This window comes from Hyla sarda, chromosome 6 (assembly GCF_029499605.1).
Source record: "Hyla sarda isolate aHylSar1 chromosome 6, aHylSar1.hap1, whole genome shotgun sequence".
Lineage (NCBI taxonomy): Eukaryota > Metazoa > Chordata > Amphibia > Anura > Hylidae > Hyla > Hyla sarda.
This window is the reverse complement of record NC_079194.1, coordinates 35,926,422-35,949,473: the sequence shown is the minus strand read 5'-3', so window position 1 is coordinate 35,949,473 and position 23,052 is coordinate 35,926,422. Positions and strand designations below refer to the sequence as shown.

At 44.4% G+C, this 23,052-nt stretch overlaps 1 protein-coding gene across 4 annotated transcripts in view; it reads right to left on the bottom strand.

Moving 5' to 3' along the window:
* Nucleotides 1-4,171: 4,171 nt before the first annotated feature.
* Nucleotides 4,172-23,052, bottom strand: part of CLCC1 (chloride channel CLIC like 1) — a 76,298-nt gene continuing 57,417 nt past the window's right edge. For 3 of the 4 annotated variants that reach the window (XM_056523492.1, XM_056523494.1, XM_056523493.1), the window contains exons 15-18: nucleotides 14,789-14,878; nucleotides 13,394-13,456; nucleotides 6,144-6,514; nucleotides 4,172-4,471 (exon numbers count right to left, since the gene is read on the bottom strand). In XM_056523492.1, coding sequence (XP_056379467.1) covers nucleotides 4,279-4,471; nucleotides 6,144-6,514; nucleotides 13,394-13,456; nucleotides 14,789-14,878 — 717 coding nt within the window. In that variant the 3' untranslated portion in view covers nucleotides 4,172-4,278. The remainder of the gene's footprint in view (nucleotides 4,472-6,143; nucleotides 6,515-13,393; nucleotides 13,457-14,788; nucleotides 14,879-23,052) is intronic. The other variant, XM_056523495.1, reaches the window with a different exon arrangement.

Here is a 23,052-nt window from a genome sequence, read left to right as displayed (position 1 = left end):
ATTATGGTATATGTATATTTTATTATATTTATTATATTATGTATCTCAATATGTGTGTTTTGGGGAAAGTTTCAGTATAAATTGTCGTTTATTCACTTAACTGCTCTGCATTGGAGTCCAGTGGGCGTGAACAGTGATTTACAGCGATATAATTATTGATTAGCACCGCCCACTGGACTCCTTAGCTTTGACTCTGAGGCTGTGGATTCTCTTGTCAGATTTGCCACCGGCCCATCTAATGGGTGTGAACAATCTCTCACATTCTGGTAAATTCTGTTCAGTGAATCTTCTATTTTGTATAATAGGATTCCTACCTTGGGGAAAGGTTTTACTTAGGGAATGACGGTACTGTCAGTGTTCTGCCTGGTCTGGCTTTTAGGTTTTGGTTGTGTAATAATGGTTTTTAATGTTATTTTAATGTTAGAAGAAAAGAAAAAAAAACTTTGATTTTGTACACCACTAATTGCTGTTTTTTTTTTTTTTTTTTTTTTTATGTACATTTTTTCCCAAACTATCTGATGTGGACCAGGAATAAAATCCTAGTTTAGAACACTAATCCGGTGCAGACCTTTTTTCTATATATATACTGTATTGTCTAATTTATTTTCAGGTTGTCTCATAATGGTATGCAATGACAAGTAACATTCAAGAATATTAGCCCAAACACTGACGTATGTTACGCCAGTATAAGAAGATACTGCAGTACATTTTTGCCAAGTGTTTTTTCGTGAGAGTGCCCATTTAAACATCTTTAAGAATGTTTGGTAATTTTTTTTTCTAATTTTTCATTTTGCGGAAAACTTTCATTATCTGGAAATTGTACAGTTTGCATTCTGGCCACTAAGCCTAATAATAAGCTGACAATTCCTGTTCTGTATAAATCACTTTCCAGCAGTGAAAAGTGGCACCAGTGTATAATAGTTAAAGGACATCTGCAGCGGAAAACACTTATCCCCTATCCACAGGATAGGGGATAAGGGTTTGATCGCAAGGGGGCGTGCCGGCCGCAGCATGACATGGCGGAGAGACCGATATGCAGCGTTCGTACCTCCCCACCTCTCCCATAGAACTGTATGGGGAGAGGGCATAACCGTTGACCTCTCAGGTCGACGCTACACGTATTAGCGCTCACACTGAGCGCTAATGCGGGGGCCCCGTTTAGGAGATTGCGGGGGTCCCAGCGGTCGGACCCCCCCACGATCAAACACTTATCCCTTATCCTGTGTATAGGCGATAAGTTTTTTCCGCTGTAGTTGTCCTTTAAGACACTATTCACAATAGATATTCACAGATCAGCCTCCCCATCCCTGTGAAATGACCGCTGGAAAAGGTCACAGGGCACACCCAGAAACCTTTCACATTCATGTGACTGGGACAGATTTAGTCTATTGTTGCTTATGTCCATGGGACTTGCCATAAAGCAAGATGGCCGCTTCTATAATTATGTACAAAAGAATTACAATCAGAAAATAGAATCAGATTAGAAAAAGGTATTGGTGCATCTCACACCAAACTAATATGGAAGTGTGGACCAAGGTTAAATAAAAAAAATGTACCGTCCTTCAAGGTAAACCCTTATATTGTGTACGTCAAACGTAATGGTTCCAAAATGGGAATATGGGCTCCATTGAAGTGAGGTATGGCTAGGGCAGTGTTTCCCAACCAGGGCGCCTCCAGCTGTTGCAAAACTACAACTCCCAGCATGCCCGGACAGCCGAAGGCTGTCCGGGCATGCTGGGAGTTGTAGTTTTGCAACAGCTGGAGGCGCCCTGGTTGGGAAAACCAAAACAAAAGTCCAGTGAGTGATACTAAAGATGGTAAAGGTGTCTTCAATTGATAGTTGTTAAAGGAAAACTGTCACTTGTTTTCTCCCACACTATTCACATGTACTGGTTTATAGTGCGGGAGACGCTGATTAAAATTAGCCCTACCTTGTCCGGATCTGCGCCGCCGTTCTCCCGCAATTGTAGTTTTATTATGTGTTGAAATCTTCCTGTAACTGGCACGGGCGGGGATTCTGCGCTTAACTGGCACTGACGTCAGTGCCGCTTATGAATATTCATCCCCCTCCCTCCAGTTAGGAGCAGCAAAGAGAGGGAGAACTGGAGGGAGGGGGATGAATATTCATAAGCGGCGCTGACGTCAGTGCCAGTTAAGCGCAGAAGCCCCGCCCGTGCCAGTTACAGGACGATTTCATAACCTAATAAAACTACAATTGCGGGAGAACGGCAGCGCAGATCCGGACAAGGTAGGGCTCATTTTAATCAGCGTCTCCCGCACTATACACCAGTACATGTGAATAGTGCAGGAGAAAATATCTGACAGTTTTCCTTTAAGAATGTAGTTAAAAATCATAGAATCACCTGTGAGAAGAAAGGGAACTGTATGTGACCATATAACGTCAATGGTGCAGCGTATGACTGCTTATTTTACATACATAATGGGAATCAATACTGTAAAGGAAGAGAGTAGATTTATATAGGAGAAAAACTACCACAGGAGGACATAGTTTTAAATTAGAGGGGAAAAGGTTTCTGCAGTAATATCAAAGTAGTAAAAGAAGTTTAAACATGCATGGGATAGACATAAGGCTATCCTTTATATAAGATAGGGAAAGACATAAAGCTATCCTTCATATAAGATAGGGATAGGTATAAGGCTAGCCTTCATATAAGATAGAGATAGGTATAAGGTTATCCTTCATATAAGATAGGGATAGATATAAGGCTATCCTTCATATAAGATAGGGATAGGTATAAGGCTATCCTTCATATAAGATAGAGATAGGAATAAGGCTATCCTTCATATAAGATAGGGATAGGTATAAGGCGATCCTTCATATAAGATAGAGATAGGTATAAGACTATCCTTCATATAAGACAGGGATAGGTATAAGGCTATCCTTCATATAAGATAGGGATAGGTATAAGGCTATCCTTCATATAAGATAGGGATAGGCATAAGGTTATCCTTCATATAAGATAGGGATAGGAATAAGGCTATCCTTCATATAAGATAGAGATAGGCATAAGGCTATCCTTTATATAAGATAGAGATAAGCATAAGGCTATCTTTCATATAAGATGGGGATAGACATAAGGCTATCCTTCATATAAGATAGGGATAGGTATAAGGCTATCGTTCATATAAGGTATGGATAGGCATTAGATAGGGCCAGGGACTATTAACCTCTTAAGGACGTAGGGCGTACCAGTACGCCCTATGCCCGGTCACGGTGTTTAAAACAGGATCACACCAGGTCGGTCCCGGCTGCAATTCATAGCCGGGACCCTGGGCTAACAGCACGCGGATTCGATCGTTGTACCGCGTGCTATTAACCCTTCAGACGCGGCGATCAAAGTTGACCGCCGCGTTAGAAAGTGAAAGAAATTAAACGCTTCCCGGCAGCTCAGTTGGGCTGATCGGGACATCGCGATAAAATCGCAATGTCCCGATCAGCTAGGATGCAAGCGGAGGTCTCCTTACCTGTCTCCGCCGCGTCCGATCGGGTTTTGATTGCTCCTAGCCTGAGCTACAGGCTTGAGCATTCGAGCCCCTATCTAGCTGATCCATGCAAAGCTATGGCTCTGCAGGGATCAGCATAGGAGATCAGCGTGTGCAGTGTTATAGGTCCCTATGGGAGCTATAACACTGCAAGAAAAAGTGGGAAAAAAAAGTTAAAGGTCATTTAACCCCTCCCCTAATAAAAGTTTGAATCACCCCCCCTTTTCCCATAAAAAAAAACTGTGTAAATAAACATATGTGGTATCGCCGCGTGCGGAAATGTCCGAACTATAAAAATACATCGTTAATTAAATCGCACGGTCAATGGTGTACGCGCAAGAAAATTCCAAAGTCCAAAATAGCGTATTTTTGGTCACTATTTATATCATGAAAAAATGAATAAAAAGCGATCAAAAAGTCCGATCAATACAAACATGGTACCGCTAAAAACTCCAGAACACGGCGCAAAAAATGAGTCCTCATACCGACCCGTATACAGAAAAATAAAGTTAAAAAAGAATATTGGGCAGACTAGATGGGCAACAAACAGAAACCTCAACGGTCAAGAGAAGCCATTTTGTTCAAATATAAGAAAGTTCAATGAATGAAGAAATAATGAGAACAAGGAATTTGAAAGCAATTTTTTGTTTTGTTTTAATTTTATTACTAAAAAACAACTCTTAAAACAAGAATACAAAATATAACCTATTACTAAGGACAAACGTGTTCTTCCTAAACGAAGTAAAAACGCTTCGTAAACTTCAATGTGCAACTTTACACATCATCCGCCATGTCAGCCGCTGAGTAATCCCGAGGCTCATGAGGACCGACATTGTGTCCCTCTGGATCCGGGAACACTCCTCTGATATAGCTGATGACGCAGGAAGGTATCGGCTTCCTTTTTGACGGCCCCGATGAACCATGTACGAAACAGGAATATGACCGGTAGGCCGCTTTACGTATTACCCTAGAAAAAATAAAGGTGAGAGGACATTTTCAAAATAAGTTGCTTGCTACTATGTGCCACAGCATAGCACTGATCAGTGTTATCTGCGCTCTGCTAGTCTAGCCTGCAGAAGCGACTGGATTAGTAGAATGCCAATCGAAGAGCATGGAGACAGGTAAGGGACCTGCGGCCGTCATCTTAGCTGATATTCACCCTGTGGAGATCTCAATCAGCCCCCAATACCCACCGGCACATGTCATTTTAAAGGGGTATTCCGGATTTATACATCTTATCCCCTACCCAAAGGCGTGACTGCACTATGGGGCGTGGCCATGACATCACGTCTCGGTGCAGCCCCCGCGGCGGGACCTCTGTGATCATACATGTTATCCCCTATCCTTTGGATAGGGGATAAGATGTATAAACCCTATCTAAAGAATAGGGGATACAGAGTACATGTCATGATCTTGTAAAATTTTATAATCCTCCCAGTTCACTCCCCGCCTTTATTTTTATTATTTGTTAGTTTTCTACCTTGATATCGCTCTGTATTTTCTGCTCAGTCTGATTCACAGACTGGAAAGGGGCGTTCCCCAGCAGGCGTGACATCATCTGAAGCCATACAGGGGAAAACTTCCTCCCTCACTCTGCTACACACAGCCCAGAGCAGTTCAGTGTGTGATGAGCTATGATTGGCTAAGGCCGCACACACACCCCTCAGCACTCCAGACTGCAATTCCTGATTTTGGACTTCTGCCAGGCCAGCAGGAGTCCAAAGTCTGTGCAAGAGATGGGGAGATACCTAGTGGCACCTTTTTAAAACACAAATCATAGAAAACGTCATATTTATTTTATTATTATTTTTTTTAACAAAGTACATTAGAAAGATTTTTTTATTTACCATAAGGAGTGCAATAGCAAAAATTTGTTTTAATGAGAGTGCCCACTTAAGTGTAAATGCCGAAGTCCAGCATTACTAGTGAGTCCAGGCTGCTGATAGCAACCATTACTCACAGCCTTTGGAGCAAACTCAGCTAATGTAGCGTGTTCACTTCATTGATGTACGCCCATGGTCCTTAATGGGGTATTCTGGGCAAAAACATTTTATAATATAAGATGTCTGATCGTGGGGGGGGGGGGGGGGGGGGAGTACGCTGCTGGGGCCCACTGCAATCTCCCTGCTACACCCGCATTCTATGCGAAACTGCGTCTCCAGTTCCGGAAAGCTCCGGGTTTTCGGGACTGGGGACGTGATGTCACGCCACGCCCCCTCCATTCATGTCTATGGGAGGGGGCGTGACACATAGACATGAATGGAGGGGGCGTGGCATGACGGGCATCACGCCCCTTCCCATAGACATGAATGGAGGGTACGTGGCATGACAGGCACCACGTCCCCTCCCATAGACATGAATGGAGGGGGTGTAGCATGACGGCCGTCACACCCCTCCCATAGACATGAATAGAGGGGGCGTGTCATGACGGCCATCACGCCCCCTCCCATAGACATGAAAGGAGGGGCGTGGCATGATGTCACGTCCCCAGTCCCAGAAACCTGGAGGGCCCCCCCCCCCCCCCCCTCGCGATCAGACATCTTATCCCCTACATCTTATATCCTTTGGATAGGGGATAAAATGTTTTTGCCCGGAATACCCCTTTAAGTTGTTAATGTTTTATATTTCAAGTACTCTACCTGTTCCGATCGTTCAGCCATTCCTTCAAGGACACCTTGCCACTGAATTCGGCCATAATTTCCAAATACTTCTTTTGAAACCGCATCTCCTTCAGGTCTTTCTGTTCCAATATACACGACAATCCCTGGTCAAAATATTTCTTCAGAGCCGACTCTTCCACACAACAATTGCTCTCGTCCCGGGTTTTCATGGGTTTGCAGTTATGGCAGCCGCACCAAGACGTGTTCCCGATCCTCGGATGAACATAATTACTTTCTTTGGGTACGTCTTCCAGGGATGGCCACTCGGGGTCATCTTGAAAGCACTGTTGTTGTGTGTACCCTGCTTCCTCTGCCTTTTTGCGCAGCCTTTCCATGAGTGCACGCCCTGCCTGATGTGAGATAAGAAAACGTTACAATAAGACATCTAAGATTTTGAGGTGACCGATACCGACCAGGCAATGGGGTAGCTTAATGTGGCCACAGCCTTTAGCTGTCCGGGCATGCTGGGAGTTGTAGTTTTGCAACAGCTGGAGGCACCCTGGTTGGGAAACGCCTCTCTAGCCTAATTACTTGTGCACAATGGGGAAGATTTATCAAAACCTGTTGAGAGGAAAAGTGGCTGAGTTGCCCATAGCAACCAATCAGATCGCTTCCTTCATTTTTCAAAGAGGCCTCTGAAAAATGAAAGCAGCGATCTGATTGGTTGCTATGAGCAACTGGTTTTGATAAATCTCTTTAATTTGAGGCGAAATATCACAAAGGGAAATTCTGTCATGTGAACAGACCCTAATGGGACTCTGAATTAGAACAAAAAAATCTCTGTTTGGAAATTCCGCAAATCTGCAGGCAATCCACAAACTACTTTTCTGCATGGAATTTAAGCAGAAAAACAGAATTTTGGCTTATGTATGTTAGGTCTATGTATATGTGTGATCATATGTATGTAGCAGAGCTGAGTGTGTGATTGTGGGTATGTAGAAGTGCTGAGTGTGTGTATGTAGCAGAGCTGAGTGTGATTGTGTATATGCAGCAGAGCTGAGTGTGTGATTGTGTATATGCAGCAGAGCTGGGTGTGATTGTATATGCAGCAGAGCTGGGTGTGTGATTGTATATATGCAGCAGAGATGAGTGTGTGACTGTGTATATGCCGCAGAGCTGGGTGTGTGATTGTGTAAATGCAGCAGAACTGAGTGTGTGATTGTGTAAATGCAGCAGAGCTGAGTGTGTGATTGTGTGTATGCAGCAGAGCTGAGTGTGTGATTGTGTGTATGCAGCAGAGCTGAGTGTGACTTCTTACATATAATCCCACATTTAGCTTTGCTCCATACCCATGTCACACACTAATGTCTGCTACATGTACATGATCACACACTCAGTTCTGGTGTTTACCAACAAATTGTTTACCAACCATGGTTCCTACAGCTTTTGCAAAACTACAACTCCCAGCATGCCAAGTTTTGCAACACTTGGAGGCATTCTGGTTAGTAAACACTGGTAAGGGGACAGATTGTTCAGCAAAATTACATATTTCTTAAACCCAGACATTCTGGGGGAGATTCTCAAAAACGAATGTAATTTCTGATCCAGCAATATTATTCACACCTTTTTTTTCTCCTCACAATTTCAAAGGTCTCTTGTGCTGCTTTGAAAATATGGAAATAAGTGCAAATTCAATTTCACGCCACTTTTGTTTTTTTTCGCACCAAATTTTAAATATTTTTTTTTTGCAGCCACATTGGATTTTTTGGTGCCAAAATTGCCGATTTTTGCACCAAATTTTACATTCTGGCAGAAACATCTCACAAAATATTCCATGGTTACTAGTGCCCAGACAAGCGATTTACTGTATAAATTAAACATTTCTGAGTTTAAATGTGAGTGCAGGTGCAGTGACTAAGAAAAAATCAAAAATATATATATATATTTTAATAACATTTTTCAATAATAATAACTTTTTTTTTTTTTTTTTATTATTACTTAAATAAGTCCTTTTCCCCTAAAAAACAAAGGAAAAAAAAACCAAAACAATAAAACTACAACACAATTTCTGTGATTTCTAAACTATCAAAAAGCTGGTGCAAAATTTTTGATGTAAACTGGACTCTCCCCCCTTTGAAAAATATCATGTAAAGCAGACAATATATGTGGACACGCCCACTTTTACAAAACAGGACGTGAACAGTGTAAACAGCGGCACAAAGCTCTTTGAAAATGTGGTCGATACGTTTCGTGGCAAAATTTTGGCTCGAAATTGATTTTTTTGGGTGCAAAATTCTTTGATAATCTCCCCCTCTGTGTACTTTATAAAGATTTATGAATTTACTATTGTGCAGAGTTTTGTTCGGCGCACACTGCTGCCCCGGCACTTCTCGCTATGTGAGCAGCGTACAGCGGGAGGTAGAGAAGGAGTGCACGGTAGAGCGAGGGGGGGGGGTCGAAGTTTCTATAATTGCACAAAATTTATCAAAGGAGGTGCGCAACTTTTGTAAGTTTTGGGCAAGAGTGTAAATTAGAGAAGCAGTGTAAAGGGGTAGATCTGTGTCTACGATAGACACCTAATGATACATGTCCCCCATGGTGTATATCAGAACTGTGTCCGCTGTCAACCCTAACTGCATACACTAGAGCAGTGTTTCCCAACCAGGGTACCTCCAGCTGTTGCAAAACTACAACTCCCAGCATGCCAGACAGCTGAAGGCTGTCTGGGCATGCTGGGAGTTGTAGTTTTGCAACAGCTGGAGGTACCCTGGTTGGGAAACAATGCACTATAGCAGTGATGGCGAAACCTATGGCACATGGCCATAGTTCGCCATGAGGGCCGGCGCAACTGCCCAGGGCCCCCATCCCCCAGGGGTCCCCCTGCGGGCTGCTCAGTGGCGGATCCAGGGGGGATCCGCCACTGAGAAGCCCGCAAGGGGCCCCATCACATTCAAGACATCCCTGTGTCTCGAAAGATCTTTTCGGGACACAAGGATATCCCAGTTGTCTTTCTGCGGCTCCACGTTAACTTTAAAAATGCAGGGGCTGCCGGGAGGTAGCGCATGCAGGGACGTCACTGACGTCCCGTGCGTCCATAGGAACGGAGGAGCGGAGCATCGAGGAGAAGGACACGCGCATGGTAAGTTACCTGCACGACATCTTCAGTGCTCCGAGCACCGCTCCTCCCGTCCCGGGACCTACTGCTATGGCCTGTAGGCCATAACAGTATACTGTGACCCCGGACCGGAGAAGTGGTGGACGGAGCACTGAAGTGGGGTAGTACACAGGCATGCAACCTCCAGCCATACACTGTAAATGGCTGAAGGCTGTATGTCTGTGAGGGAGCTATACTGCACCTAATGTGGGGGGAACTATACTGCACCTAATGTGGGGGGAACTATACGGAGAACCTAATGTGGGGGAACTATACTGCCAACCTAATGTGAAGGAACTGTACTGCACCTAATGTGGGGAAACTGTACTGCACCTAATGTGGGGGAACTATACTGCACCTAATGTGGGGGAACTATACGGAAAACCTAATGTGGGAGAAACTGTACTGCACCTAATGTGGGGGAACTATACGGAAAACCTAATGTAGAGGAACTATACTGCCAACCTAATCAGGGGGGGGAACTATACTGCCAACCTAATGTGGGGGAACTATACTGCCAACCTAATGTGGGGGAACTATACTGCCAACCTAATGTGTGGGAACTATACTGCCAACCTAATGTGGGGGAACTATACTGCCAACCTAATGTGGGGGAACTATGCTGCCAACCTAATGTGGGGGAACTATACTGCCAACCTAATGTGGGGGGGAACTATACTGCCAACCTAATGTGGGGGGGGAACTATACTGCCAACCTAATGTGGGGGGGGGGGAACTATACTGCCAACCTAATGTGGGGGGGGAACTATACTGCCAACCTAATGTGGGGGGGGGGAACTATACTGCCAACCTAATGTGGGGGACTATACAGCCAACCTAATGTGGGGGAACTATACAGCCAACCTAATGTGGGGGAACTATACAGCCAACCTAATGTGGGGGAACTATACTGACAACCTAATGTGGGGGAACTATACTGACAACCTAATGTGGGGGAACTATACTGACAACCTAATGTGGGGGAACTATACTGACAACCTAATGTGGGGGAACTATACTGACAACCTAATGTGGGGGAACTATACTGACAACCTAATGTGGGGGAACTATACTGCCAGCCTAATGTGGGGGAACTATACTGCCAGCCTAATGTGGGGGAACTATACTGCCAGCCTAATGTGGGGGAACTATACTGCCAACCTAATGTGGGGGAACTATACTGCCAACCTAATGTGGGGGGAACATACTGCACCTAATGTGGGGTGAACTGTACAGCACCTAATGTGGGGAACTATATGGAGAACCTAATGTGGGGGAACTATACTGCACCTAATGTGGGGGAACTATACGGAAAACCTAATGTAGGGGAACTATACTGCCAACCTAATGTGGGGGGACCTATACTGCCAACCTAATGTGGGGGGGGGGGGAACTATACTCCACCTAATGTGGGGGAACTATACTGCCAACCTAATGTGGGGAAACTATACTGCCAACCTAATGTGGGGGACTATACTGCACCTAATGTGGGGGGGAACTATACTGCCAACCTAATGTGGAGGACTATATTGCACCTATTGTGGGGGAACTATACAGCCAACCTAATGTGGGGGAACTATACTGACAACCTAATGTGGGGGAACTATACTGACAACCTAATGTGGGGGAACTATACTGACAACCTAATGTGGGGGAACTATACTGACAACCTAATGTGGGGGAACTATACTGACAACCAAATGTGGGGGAACTATACTGACAACCTAATGTGGGGGAACTATACTGACAACCTAATGTGGGGGAACTATACTGCACCTTATGTGGGGGAATTATACTGACAACCTAATGTGGGGAATTATACTGCACCTAATGTGGGGGGAACTGTACTGCACCTAATGTGGGGGGGAACTATACTGCACCTAATGTGGGGGAACTATACTGCCAACCTAATGTGGGAGAACTAAAATCTTCTTTTAAAACAAAATATGTTAATTAGTTATGGCAACTGTATGAGTTGTTTTTTCTAAACTTAAACCTCAGTATTCTGATTTAATTACTGTGCTGGCACTTTGAGGGGGAAAAAAAGTTGGCGTACATTACGGTTTGGGCACTCTGGCTCAAAAAGGTTCACTATCACTGCACTATAGAGTTCTTGCAGGAGCAGGACCAATGGGTGGCATCAATAGTTGTATACTGGGAGTTGTAGTTTTGCAACAGCAGGAGGCACCCTGGTTGGGAAACAATGCCCTATAGAGTTCTTGCAGGAGCAGGACCAATGGGTGGCATCAATAGATGTCAGCAGACACAATGAGCCTATGAGGAACTATGCCCATTATATGTGCCACCCAGCAGTCCTATGCCTACATCTATAGATCATATAGGAAGATGGCGACTCCCTTTCACCAGCAGTACAAAGAGACCCCTCCCCTCCTGCAAAAGAAAATCCCATTATGGCAAAATTTATTTTCTGTATAGAAAAGATCAAAAAGGGAAAAACAGTAAATTCTAGATCAGGGGTAGGCAACCTTCGGCACTGCAGATGTTGTGAACTACATCTCCCATGACGCTTTTACAGCCAAAATGCTGCCAATGCATCATGGGAGATGTAGTCCAAAACATTGCCCATGCAGGTTCTATGAGGGCCAGTATTTGTGTACATTTATTTTAATGTGCCTACCCTTTGATTTACACAGAGGTCAGTAGGCGCACCAGTGTCTGTAGGGTTGGGTTCACTTGCTGTCCATTAACCCCTTAACGACCAAGGACGTAAATTTACGTCCTGGGGCTGCGGTACTTAGCTCACCAGGACGTTTATTTACGTACTGTACATGACCGCGAGCATTGGGGCGATGCTCAGATCATGCGCCGCTGGTCCCGACTGTTGATCGTAGCCAGGGACCCGCCGGTAATCGCCAACATCCGCGATCGCGCGGATGTCTGCCATTAACCCCTCAGATGCCGTGATCAATATAGATCACGGCATCTGCGGGAGTGCGGTCAGAAATATGGATGATCGGATCGACCGCAGAGATCCGATCATCTAGAGCGGCGCATGGAGGTCCCCTGACCTGCCTCCACTGCCTTCAGAGGGTCTTCTGCTCTGTTCTGAGATCGAGCAGACCAGAGCAGAAGATCCCCGATAACACTGATCAGTGCTATGTCCTATGCATAGCACTGAACAGTATTAGCAATCAAAGGATTGCTATAAATAGTCCCCTATGGGGGCTATTAAAGTGTAAAAATAAAAGTAAAAATGTCCTTTTCTTTCCAATTTTACCCCCCATAAAGTGTAAAAAAAAATTTTTTATACACATATTTGGTATCGCCGCTTGCGTAAATGTCCGAAATATTAAAATATAATGTTATTGATCCCGTACGGTGAATGTAAAAAAAAAAAATTTTTTAAAAAGGGCAAAATTGCTGCTTTTTTGTCACATTTTATTAAAAAATAAATATAAAAAAATTAAAAGTTTTATATAAACAAATGTGGTATCAATAAAAATACAGATCATGGCGCAAAAAATGAGCCCTCATACCGCCACTTATACGGAGAAATGAAAAAGTTATAGGTCGTCAAAATTGAAGGATTTTAAACATCCTAATTTGGATAAACAGTTTGCAATTTTTTTTAAGCGCAACAGTAATAGAAAAGTATATAATCATAGGTATCATTTTAATCGTATTGACCCAAAGAATAAAAAAATGTCATTTTTACCGTAAATTGTATGGCGTGAAAACGAAACCTTTAAAAATGTGAAAAATTGCGGTTTTCTTTTTAATTTCCCCACACAAATAGTATTTTTTTTGGTTGCGCCATACATTTTATGGTAAAATTAGTGATGTCCTTACGCAGGACAACTGGTCCTGCAAAAAACAAGCCCTCATACTAATCTGTGGATGAAAATACAAAAAAAGAGTTACAGGAGGCAAAAAACGAAAATGCAAAAATAAAATGGGCTTAAACCTTTAGGGGTTAGATGACTTAGACATGGTATGGACAGGCTAAAAAAAACATCAAAGGGGGTGGGGGGTGATGGGGATGGTCAATGGTCCTTTAAGCTAGGTCACTGTCCCCATGTCTTACATGTCTCTCCTTATACACACAACAATATAATCTGAACTGTTGTGGAATGAGGTGACATTTTTCATATTTTAGAATATATAAAACACTTACTGCACTCTCTTCTCTTTCTATAACAGTCTCCTCTTCGCTTTCATCTGAGCTTTCTTCTTCTTCCTACATTGGAAAATAAAAATGTGTTGCAATCACTTTTAAAAACTTAAAGGGGTACTCCACTGGAAAACATTTTTTTTTTAAATCAACTGGTGCCAAAAAGTTAAACAGATTTGTAAATTACTTCTATATAAAAATCTTAATCCTTCCAGCACTTATCAGCTGCTGTATAATACAGAGGAAGTTCTTTTCTTTTTAAATCTCTTTTCAATCTACCCACAGTGCTCTCCACCGACACCTCTGTCCATGTCAGGAACTGTCCAGAGCAGAAGAAAAATCCCCAGAGCAAAACCTCTCCTGCTCTGGACAGTTCCTGACATGGACAGAGGTGTCAGCAGAGAGCACTGTGGATAGACTGAAAAGAGATGTGGTGTGAGGTGTCTATTCTATGGATCCAATGTCATATGTTCTGCTGGAGCTACATTACTCATAACAATGAAGGCCGTCACTTACCCAAAGAGATGTATGTGTAGACCTAAGTATCTAACAAGAATAACCCTCTAGATAATAATCCTGTACTTCCATCAATCACTGTGGGTGACGCCCTTCCAAACAATTGGTCCAGACATGGAATGCAGCCTGCGCAAGTGCAAATGCTTATCAGATTCCAGGGGACTGACGGGGAAAGCTGCACATGCGCTTCGCAGGGCCGGCCTTTGGGGTGTGCGAGCTGTGCGGCCACACAGGGCGCCATAGCAACAGGGGCGCGGGGCGGGGAGAAGCGAGCTGCAGGCTGCAGCTGCTTTGAAGGAGAAAGCACGGTCCGGAGCGTGGAGTGGGAGCTTGGGGGCGCGGGCAGCGTCCAAGTGCTGCGCGTGCCTTCACAGAGAGCTGCGGAGGGATCCCTGTGTGCAGTGTGAAGGCGGTGGCCGGTGCTCTACAAGCTGATTCCAGGGAGCAGCACAGCAGCCTTCAAAAGTAAGTACCTGGCTGTTCTAAATAATTGTTTTATTTTGTGCTTTTTTTAAATTTATTTTCCGGGACTGCGGATGTGACATCATGCCACGCCCCCTCCATTCATGTCTATGGGAGGGGGGGTGACAGGCGACATGCCCCCTCCCATAGACCTGAATGGAGGGGGCATGGTGTGACGTCACATCCCCAGTCCCGGAAACCTGGAGGTTTCCAAAACTAGAGACGCAGTCCCCGCATAGAAAGCGGGTGCTGCAGGGAGATCGCAGGGGGTCTCAGCAGCCGGCCCCCCACGATCAGACATCTTATCCCCTATCCTTTGGATAAGGTATAAAATGTTTTTGCCCGGAATACCCCTTTAAACATTAAACAAGTTTAAACAAAAAATCTTTCTAATTCCGGAAAAAAAAGATGAATAATTACCTCTTCAGAAGGATATGAGTACTCATACTCGTCCTCATACTCGTACTCATACTCATCGATTTCCTCTAATAAGGAATTACCTTTGGTAGCCTTTGGGAGAAGAAAATACTATTATTAAGATTATAACAGTTTTAATATATGATTTAATATATAAGTAAGAAGATCATTTTGTATCTATCCACATTTAAAAGGGGTACTCCGCTGCCCCATCGTTCGGAACATTTTGTCCCGAGCGCTTGGAGTGGGCAGCGTGGGGTCGTGACGTCATGACCACGCCCTTCATGACGTCACACCACGCCCCCTCAATGCAAGTCTATGGGACATCACGATCACTGCCACCAGCACCCAGTGTTCTAAATGAACGCTGGGTGCTGCGCAGAGATTGCGGGGCCCCCACAATCAGACATCTTATTCCCTTTGGATAGGGGATACATTTTTAGGGACGGAGTACCCCTTTAAGGTGGATGAGTAAGGACACTTATGCTTTGTTTCCGCTGGCTTCATATAGAACATGTTTGAAGCTTTTCTCCCCAATGCAGTGAACAATAGCTGCATCATTTTAGGGACTCTCCTGGCTTTGCTCCAGCATTACATCCAGTCATTATTTGGTGCTGCCAGTGTCCCACGTAGTCCTGACAACCAGCTGTTAGACTAAGCCACCCCCATCAGCCGCGGTGCTGCCGCTCACACCTCCTGATGGAAGGATAATTAAAGGAAGGTCTACTTTGCTCAGACACCTGTGATTGTGGTCTGTACCATCATTAGCGTTATTCTGTACCCTGACTTTTGCTGGTTTCCTGACCTTTCTGGTTTTCAGTTTTGGTATTCCAATTCTGTCTTTCGTGTGTCCATGTGTTATTGACCCGTGCACATAGTGAGTGTAGGGAACATCGCAGAGTTGGCACATAGTGAGCGTAGGACCATCACCCAGTTGGCGCATAGTGAGTGTAGGGACCATTGTCCAGTTGGGGGCCACCAAGAAGGAATGGACAGTAGCTTTGGTGGGAGAGGGGCTGCACTGTTCCCTCCCCCTCATGACATTATTGCTAAACATGTGGGGGATTGGATTCAGATGATAAACTACTCAAGCAAACTGTGAAGCGGCTTGTGCTTGTGGGTGGAAAAAAATAATAAGAGAAAGATAAAGACAAATATATATTTACTGGAACACCAGGGAGGAAATTATGGAAATCTGGGGATCAATAGACATGTTGGAAATATTCAAAAAACATCTTGATTCATTCAGTATGGAGTAAGAGCACCACGCGCAAGAATATACGCACTTACACATCTTGGCATCCTATCTATGAGGCTATTAATGGTTGTCTGAGGAATGTTCTGCCATGCTGAATGCACTTGGGTACGCAAATCATTAGGAGCCATTGGTGGGAGCACCCTTTCTAACTGCAGAACAATGAAGTCCCAGAAGTTACCGTCTTCCATTGTCCAATTTTGATGACCTGTGTGACTTGTACCCAGGAGTGGCCCCCGCTGTGGTTTTCTGCTGCTGTAGCCCATGTGTTTCAAGGTTGGATCTGTTGTGCGCTCAGAGTACTCTAGAGACCTTGGTTGTAAGGAATAATTATTTAAGTTACAGTTGCCTTTCAGTCATCTCGAACCAGTCTACCCTTTCTCCACTGACATCATCAAGGCATTCTCATCCACACAACTGCTGCTCACCGGATATTTTCTCTTTTTCAGACCATTCTCCATAAACTCAAAAGATGGTTGTGTGTAAAAATCCCAGCAGATCAGCAAATTTAGAAATACATAGAGACCAGCCCGTGAGGCAAACAAGCAGGCCACGTTCAGAGTCACTTAAAGGGATTGTCCCAGCTCGCTTCTTCTAAACCTCTCCGCTCCTCAGGCCTGTTCGCAGCAGCCATAGGTGGTCAGAAAAGCCAAAAGCAGCTGAAGTGGTGAAGTTACGCAGTTTAGGTAAATCCCATTGACTTTAATTCCCTACTGAGTATATATTAAGGCCCCCCCCCCCCCTAAAAATTACAGAAAGAAAGTCTGGACTACCAATATCAGTGGGAACAGTTGACCTCTAATGAGTGTGGACCTTCCTACTCTCCTCCGACAAATGATGTTGTAGAAGAGAAGGATCGGGCATGCTGAATTTCATCATGTGATTCGTTGGTTTTCCCTAGAGATCACCCAAACCAGGAGTCTGGCAGCGAAATTCTCTATTCTTCCCACTGAAAAACACCTACACAGGCGAGCATACACCGATATGGGGGAATCAGGAGCAATAGTGTAACAAATGTTCAGCCGACAGCTATTGAAGGAGTTTGGGTGGGGGTCTGTGCCCTCTATTGTAGTTTATGGAGGCCGTGAAAGGCTGGGCTCTTATTACAATACCCATAATCCTCAATGAGGAGAACTAAATGCATCCTCCAGTGCTGACTGAGGAAGAAGAGGACCACATTATCCTGAGAGGTTTCACTTCCAAAACTCCAACCTATTCCTGACATATCAAAAGTATCTTAGATGGTAATAACCCTTTAAATGGGCACTGTCAGAATCAATCATTTAAAGGAGTAGCCCAGTATAGGATAAGTTATCCCCTACCCTAAAGATAGTTGATAAGTTTCAGATAGCGGGGGGTGTTCAACCGCTGACAACCCCAACCCCCCCCCCCCCCCACCGCGATCTCCCGTACGTGGCCTCGGCTCTCCTGCCACATAGCGTGTGTTGACCACCGCACGAAGCAGTGGCCGACACGCCCCCTCAATACAGCGCCATGACACGCCCCCTTCCTGCTGACTGCTGGAGCCCCATACGGGAAATCCCCGTTGGGACCCCCTGCAATCTGAAATTTATCCCCTATCCTTAGGATAGGGGATAAGTTTTCCAGTCGTGGAGTACTCCTTTAATATATTGTACATCTTGGAAAAACATTACCCTTTTTATTATACTTCATAAGAAATGTTATCTCCTTTTTAGAGAAATCCTGGCTTATAAAATAAGACCACTAGGGGCCCCCATACCATCCAGAACATAATCCTGTCCAGATGCAGCATAATCTGTGTCCTAGCTGAAGCACAGGCTGGGACAGAGTCCAGGAAGTGGGGGCGGGACTAGCACTCCTCTGCGCTCACTCCTGTCTATCAGACTGCATCATGAAAACAGAGAGGAGGGGGTACAGAGCAGCCTGCAGTGATTGGATGAAGAGACCCAGCACAGCAGACTCAGGGAGGAAGTGAATTCATGGTGAGTGAGGGCGGGCGGGCTCAGTATTTGCCTCGGACACGCCTCTTCCTTAGCAGTGGATGTCAGAATGAGTGAGCAGCAGAACTATGACATAGTGGGTATAACAGAGACTTGGTTGGACGATAGCTGTGACTGGGCGGTCAACATACAGGGTTATAGTCTATTCAGGAAGGATCGGACAAAACGGAAAGGGGGAGGAGTCTGTCTTTATGTAAAGTCCAGTCTGAAGGTCGCACTGCGGGAGGATATTTGGGAGGGAAACGATAATTTGGAGTCATTATGGGTAGAAATATATGGAGATAAAAATAATAAAATTCTGGTAGGGGTTTACTATAAGCCACCAAACATAATGGAAGAGGCAGAAGATCAATTACTGAGGCAAATAAACAAGGCAGCAAATCAGAATGAGGTGATAATAATGGGGACTTTATCTATCCTGATATAAACTGGAGACTGAGACCTGTGAATCTCATAAAGGAAACAGGTTTCTGACTATAGATAAAGACAAATATCTGTCCCAAATGGTGCAGGGCTCGACCAGAGGGGGCGCCCTACTAGACTTAAAGCCGACCTGTCAGATTCAGATCACCGGAAAAATAAAAACCTGTTCTATGTTGCTCATTATCTTATCCTGATCATGTACATGTAATCTTTATGTGTCTATGACCAATATTTCCCTCAACATTCACCTTATTTACTTGGAGTGATTGCAAAGTGAAAGTACTTTTAATTTACAGCAGGGGGCGGGTCTTCACTCTGATAACCACACCCCCTCCCCGCTCTGGGAGCGGTAACCCTTTCCTTTCTGGTTTTATGCTATACACACACACACTGTGTGCCTACAGCTTTTGCAAACCTACAGCTCCCAGCATGCCCACACATCCTATGAGTTGTAGTTTTGCAACAGCTGGAGGCATAGGATTGTTCCTCCACTTGTTGCAAAACCACAACTCCCAGCATGCCCACATATCATTTGGCTGTGCAGGCATGCTGGGAGTTGTAGTTTTGCAACAGATGGAAGCATATGATTGTAGTCACCCTGTAACACACACACACATTCACTTCATATATTCACAAATAAAAAAAAAAATATATATATATATACACACATGCAGGGACACTCACTTTTTAAACAAAGAAATCCTCCATTCAGTCTTCTGTCTCCTGCTCAGTCACAGCACTGTGCTTCTGCCCCTCCCCCCTTCCCTCCACTGGAGCACACAAGCAGCAGCTTTAGATCTCCAGAGCTGTCAATCATGAAGTGTGTCCATGACATAGGTGATGACTCATGGACACAGCAGGACTAGTAGGTGTCCAAGCAGGGGGGGGGGGGGGGGAGGTGCAGTTGTTTGACTGACTTTTTCAGTATAAAATACTGAAAATGTTCTAATAAAAGCAATTGCAAAACCTATTGGTTATACACGCTTTACAACATATCAAAAGTTTTAATATCTGACAGTGCCCATTTAACCTCTTCAGGACACAGGGCGTATGGATACGCCCTGCATTCCGAGTCCTTAAGGACCGAGGGCGTATCCATACGCCCGTAGGAAATCCGGTCCCCACCACTAGCCGGTTGGGGATCGGAGCCGGATGCCTGCTGAAATTATTCAGCAGGCACCCTGGCACATCACCCAGGGGGGTCCTGAGACCCCCCCATGTTGGCGATCAGAGAAAATCGCATGTCAATTCAGACATGCGATTTTCTCCAATTCCGGACTGATCGGGTCTCTGGTGACCCGATCACCCGGAAAATAGGGCTGATCGGAGTTGCAACAGCCCCGATCAGCCTAAAGGATAGGAGTGAGGTCGCAAAGCTGCGATCTACTCCTATCCCCTGCCATTACTCAGAACGGAGTTCTGACCAATGGCAGCGCAGGACAGGGGAACCCCCGTTCTGCCCGCCCCTGGATGTCGAGGGGCTCTGGGAAGAAGATGGAGGCCGTACCTGCAGGAGAAGATGCCTGGGGACCTGGGATCTTCGCTGGAGCCTGCAGGATCCTGATCAGGTAGGGAATCGACAGTGGGGGGGAATTGAAAGTGAAAGTAAATCGATCTTTACTGTGGCAACCACTAGGGGGGCCAAACTGCAACTCCCAGCATGCCCAGACAGCCAAAGGCTGTCTGGGCATGCTGGGAGTTGTAGTTTTGCAACATCTGGAGGGTCACAGTTTGGAGACCACTGTTACAGTGGTGCCCAAACAGTAGCCCTCCAGATGTTGCCAAACTACAACTCTCAGCATGCCTCGACTGCCCAGGCATGCTGGGAGTTGTAGTTCTGTAACATCTGTCCCTTCAGATTTAGCAATTTTCATGACATTTTTGAAAATTGCTGCTCTACTTTGAAGCCCTCTAATTTTTTCAAAAAGCAAAAGTATGTCCATTTTATGATGCCAATATAATGTGGACATATTGTATTGTGAATAAAAATAAAATTTATTTGGAATATCCATTTTCCTTACAATTAGAGAGCTTCAAAGCTGGAAAAATGCAAAATTTTCATGAAATTTTGGGATTTTTCACCAAAAAAGGATGCAAGCAACGCCGAAAATTTACCACCAAAATAAAGTAGAATATGTCACAAAAAAACACTCAGAATCAGAATATTCGGTAAAAGCATTTTACCGTTATTAATTCGTAAAATGACGGTGGTCAGAATTGCGAAAAAGGGCTCAGTCCTTAAGGGGTTAATATTAACCAACAGACCTGATAGAGTAACTGATGTGCAAGTAGAAGGACACCTAAGAAATAGTGATCATAATATAATACACAAAAACAATGAACTTTAGGAAGGCAAAGTTTTATCAACTCAGAGAAGCCTTTAACAATATAAATTGGGAGAATGTCCAAAAAAACAAGAATACTGACACTAAATGTGTAATGTAATAGACAGACCGCTATTTTTAATATTCAGGGACTCTATAGTAACAGGGACTGTTCCCCAGGACTGGCGCATGGCAAATGTGGTGCCAATATTTAAAATGGGGTCAAAAGGTGACCCAGGGAATTATAGACCTGTTAGTTTAACCTCCGTTGTATGTAAATTGTTTGAGGGTTCTCTAAGAGATGCTATTTTGGAATATCTTGATAAAAATAAATGTATGACTCCATATCGGCATGGCTTTATGAGGGATCGGTCCTGTCAAACTAACCTGATTTTATGAGGAGGTAGACAACTAATAAACCACCAAAGGTGGTCCAAAAATAACCTTGGGTTCCCAACCATCAACTATTTACAGGACTTTATTAGAAGGGTCCAAACGAAATAACAATGATAACTTGTGCACTTAGTGTCTAAAATTAAAGATGAAAAACACACACATTTTAAAACCACGGTGTGCAATTAACCACCATGATTGCAGATGATATGGGTTCTAATGGCTCCATTGGAAATTAGTAGGTAATAGAGAACATCTCCGTAACAATGTTCCTCCTCTACAGCACACAGCTAATTAAAACCAGTAAACAATGCCCCCTCAACGTTTCACCACCTAAGTGGCTTTGTCAAGAATCCTTTTGTTTTCAATGAGATTCTGCCAAACCATTTTCATAGCGGAATTCCCGTGGCAGATGTTTCCGCCATGGAAATTCCCGATTCTGATGTCGGCTGAAAGAGCAAACGTGAGAATACGCTGGGAAATACACTGGCGTCTATGGAGACGGTGCATTTCCGAGCGGACCTCGCGCCTGCATGCCCACTATTTGCGGAATGTCCACCGGTGTTTACCGGACGGACATTGCACAAATTTTCCTGTGTGTAAACATAGCTTACAGTAGAACTGAATTGGATAAGACATTAGATCTGCAGCGGGTCAGTCTTGGTGTTGGAAATGCTACAGATTTATTGCAGATATTTCGCAGGGAGGTCAATGCGATTAAAGCAATACTCCGCGATAAACTGGCAGATTTACCAACACCGTTAAAAAAAGTTAAATGTTTTAATGGAGATCACAGATTACCTAATCTGGGACAATTTTGTTTCTCTTTATTTAGTTAGACTTGCATAATCCAAGGCAGAAAACCCACACAATTTGGTGCAGATTTTTTTTCTTTGGATTTTAGTTTCAATTTTTTTTGCAGCATTTATGCTACGTGTGGCTTTACCCTAAAAAGATCAGCAGTTACCTAAGCCTTTGCACTGACAGGTGACTAATGGCGATTGGCGAATTTGTTCCGCAGTGTAAGAACTGGGTTCTTTGCGCTGGCATGATGATGCACTGCTTGGAATAATGATCTCTAATGTCATGGTTCTTCTAGGTCTCGACAACGTTGTAGATCCCTCTCCTGTTGCTGCTCTGCCTTAAAGGGGTACTCTGGTGGAATTTTGTAAAAAAAACAATTTTCAAATCAATTGGTTCCAGAAAGAAAAATCTTAATCCTTGCAGTACTTATCAGCTGCTGTATGCTCCACAGGAAGTTGAGTAGTTCTTTTCTGTCTGACCAGTGCTCTCTACTGACACCACGGTCCATGTCAGGAACTGTCTGGAGCAGGAGAGCTTTGCTTTGGGATTTGCTCCTGCTCTAGACAGTTCCTGACATGGACAGAGGTGTCAGCAGAAAGCACTGCGGTCAGGCTGGAAAGAACTACACAACTTCTCTGGAGCATACAGCAGCTGAAAAGTACTGGAATGATTAAGATTTTTTAATAGAAGTAATTTACAAATCTGTATAACTTTCTGGCATCAGTTGATTTGAAAAAAAAAATTTCCGCCGGAGTACCCCTTTAAGTCAAGAAAGGTGGAGGACTCTCCCACGTACAGTGGTCCCTCAACATACGATGGTAATTCGTTCCAAACGACCCATCGTTTGTCGAATCCATCGTATGTTGAGGGATCCGTGCAATGTAAAGTATAGGAAGCTGTACTCACCTGTCCCCGCCGCTCCAACACCAGGTCCTCACCTCTCCCGCTGCTGTTCCAGGGGCTCCCGATGCTGTCCCGCTGCTCCGGTGTCTTCTTCGCGATCCTCCGGTGTCTTGCGCATCTTCTGCAGGGTCCGGGCCTCGCTTTCTGGTGACGTTATTACGCTGCTGTGCCGGCGCGGCGTGC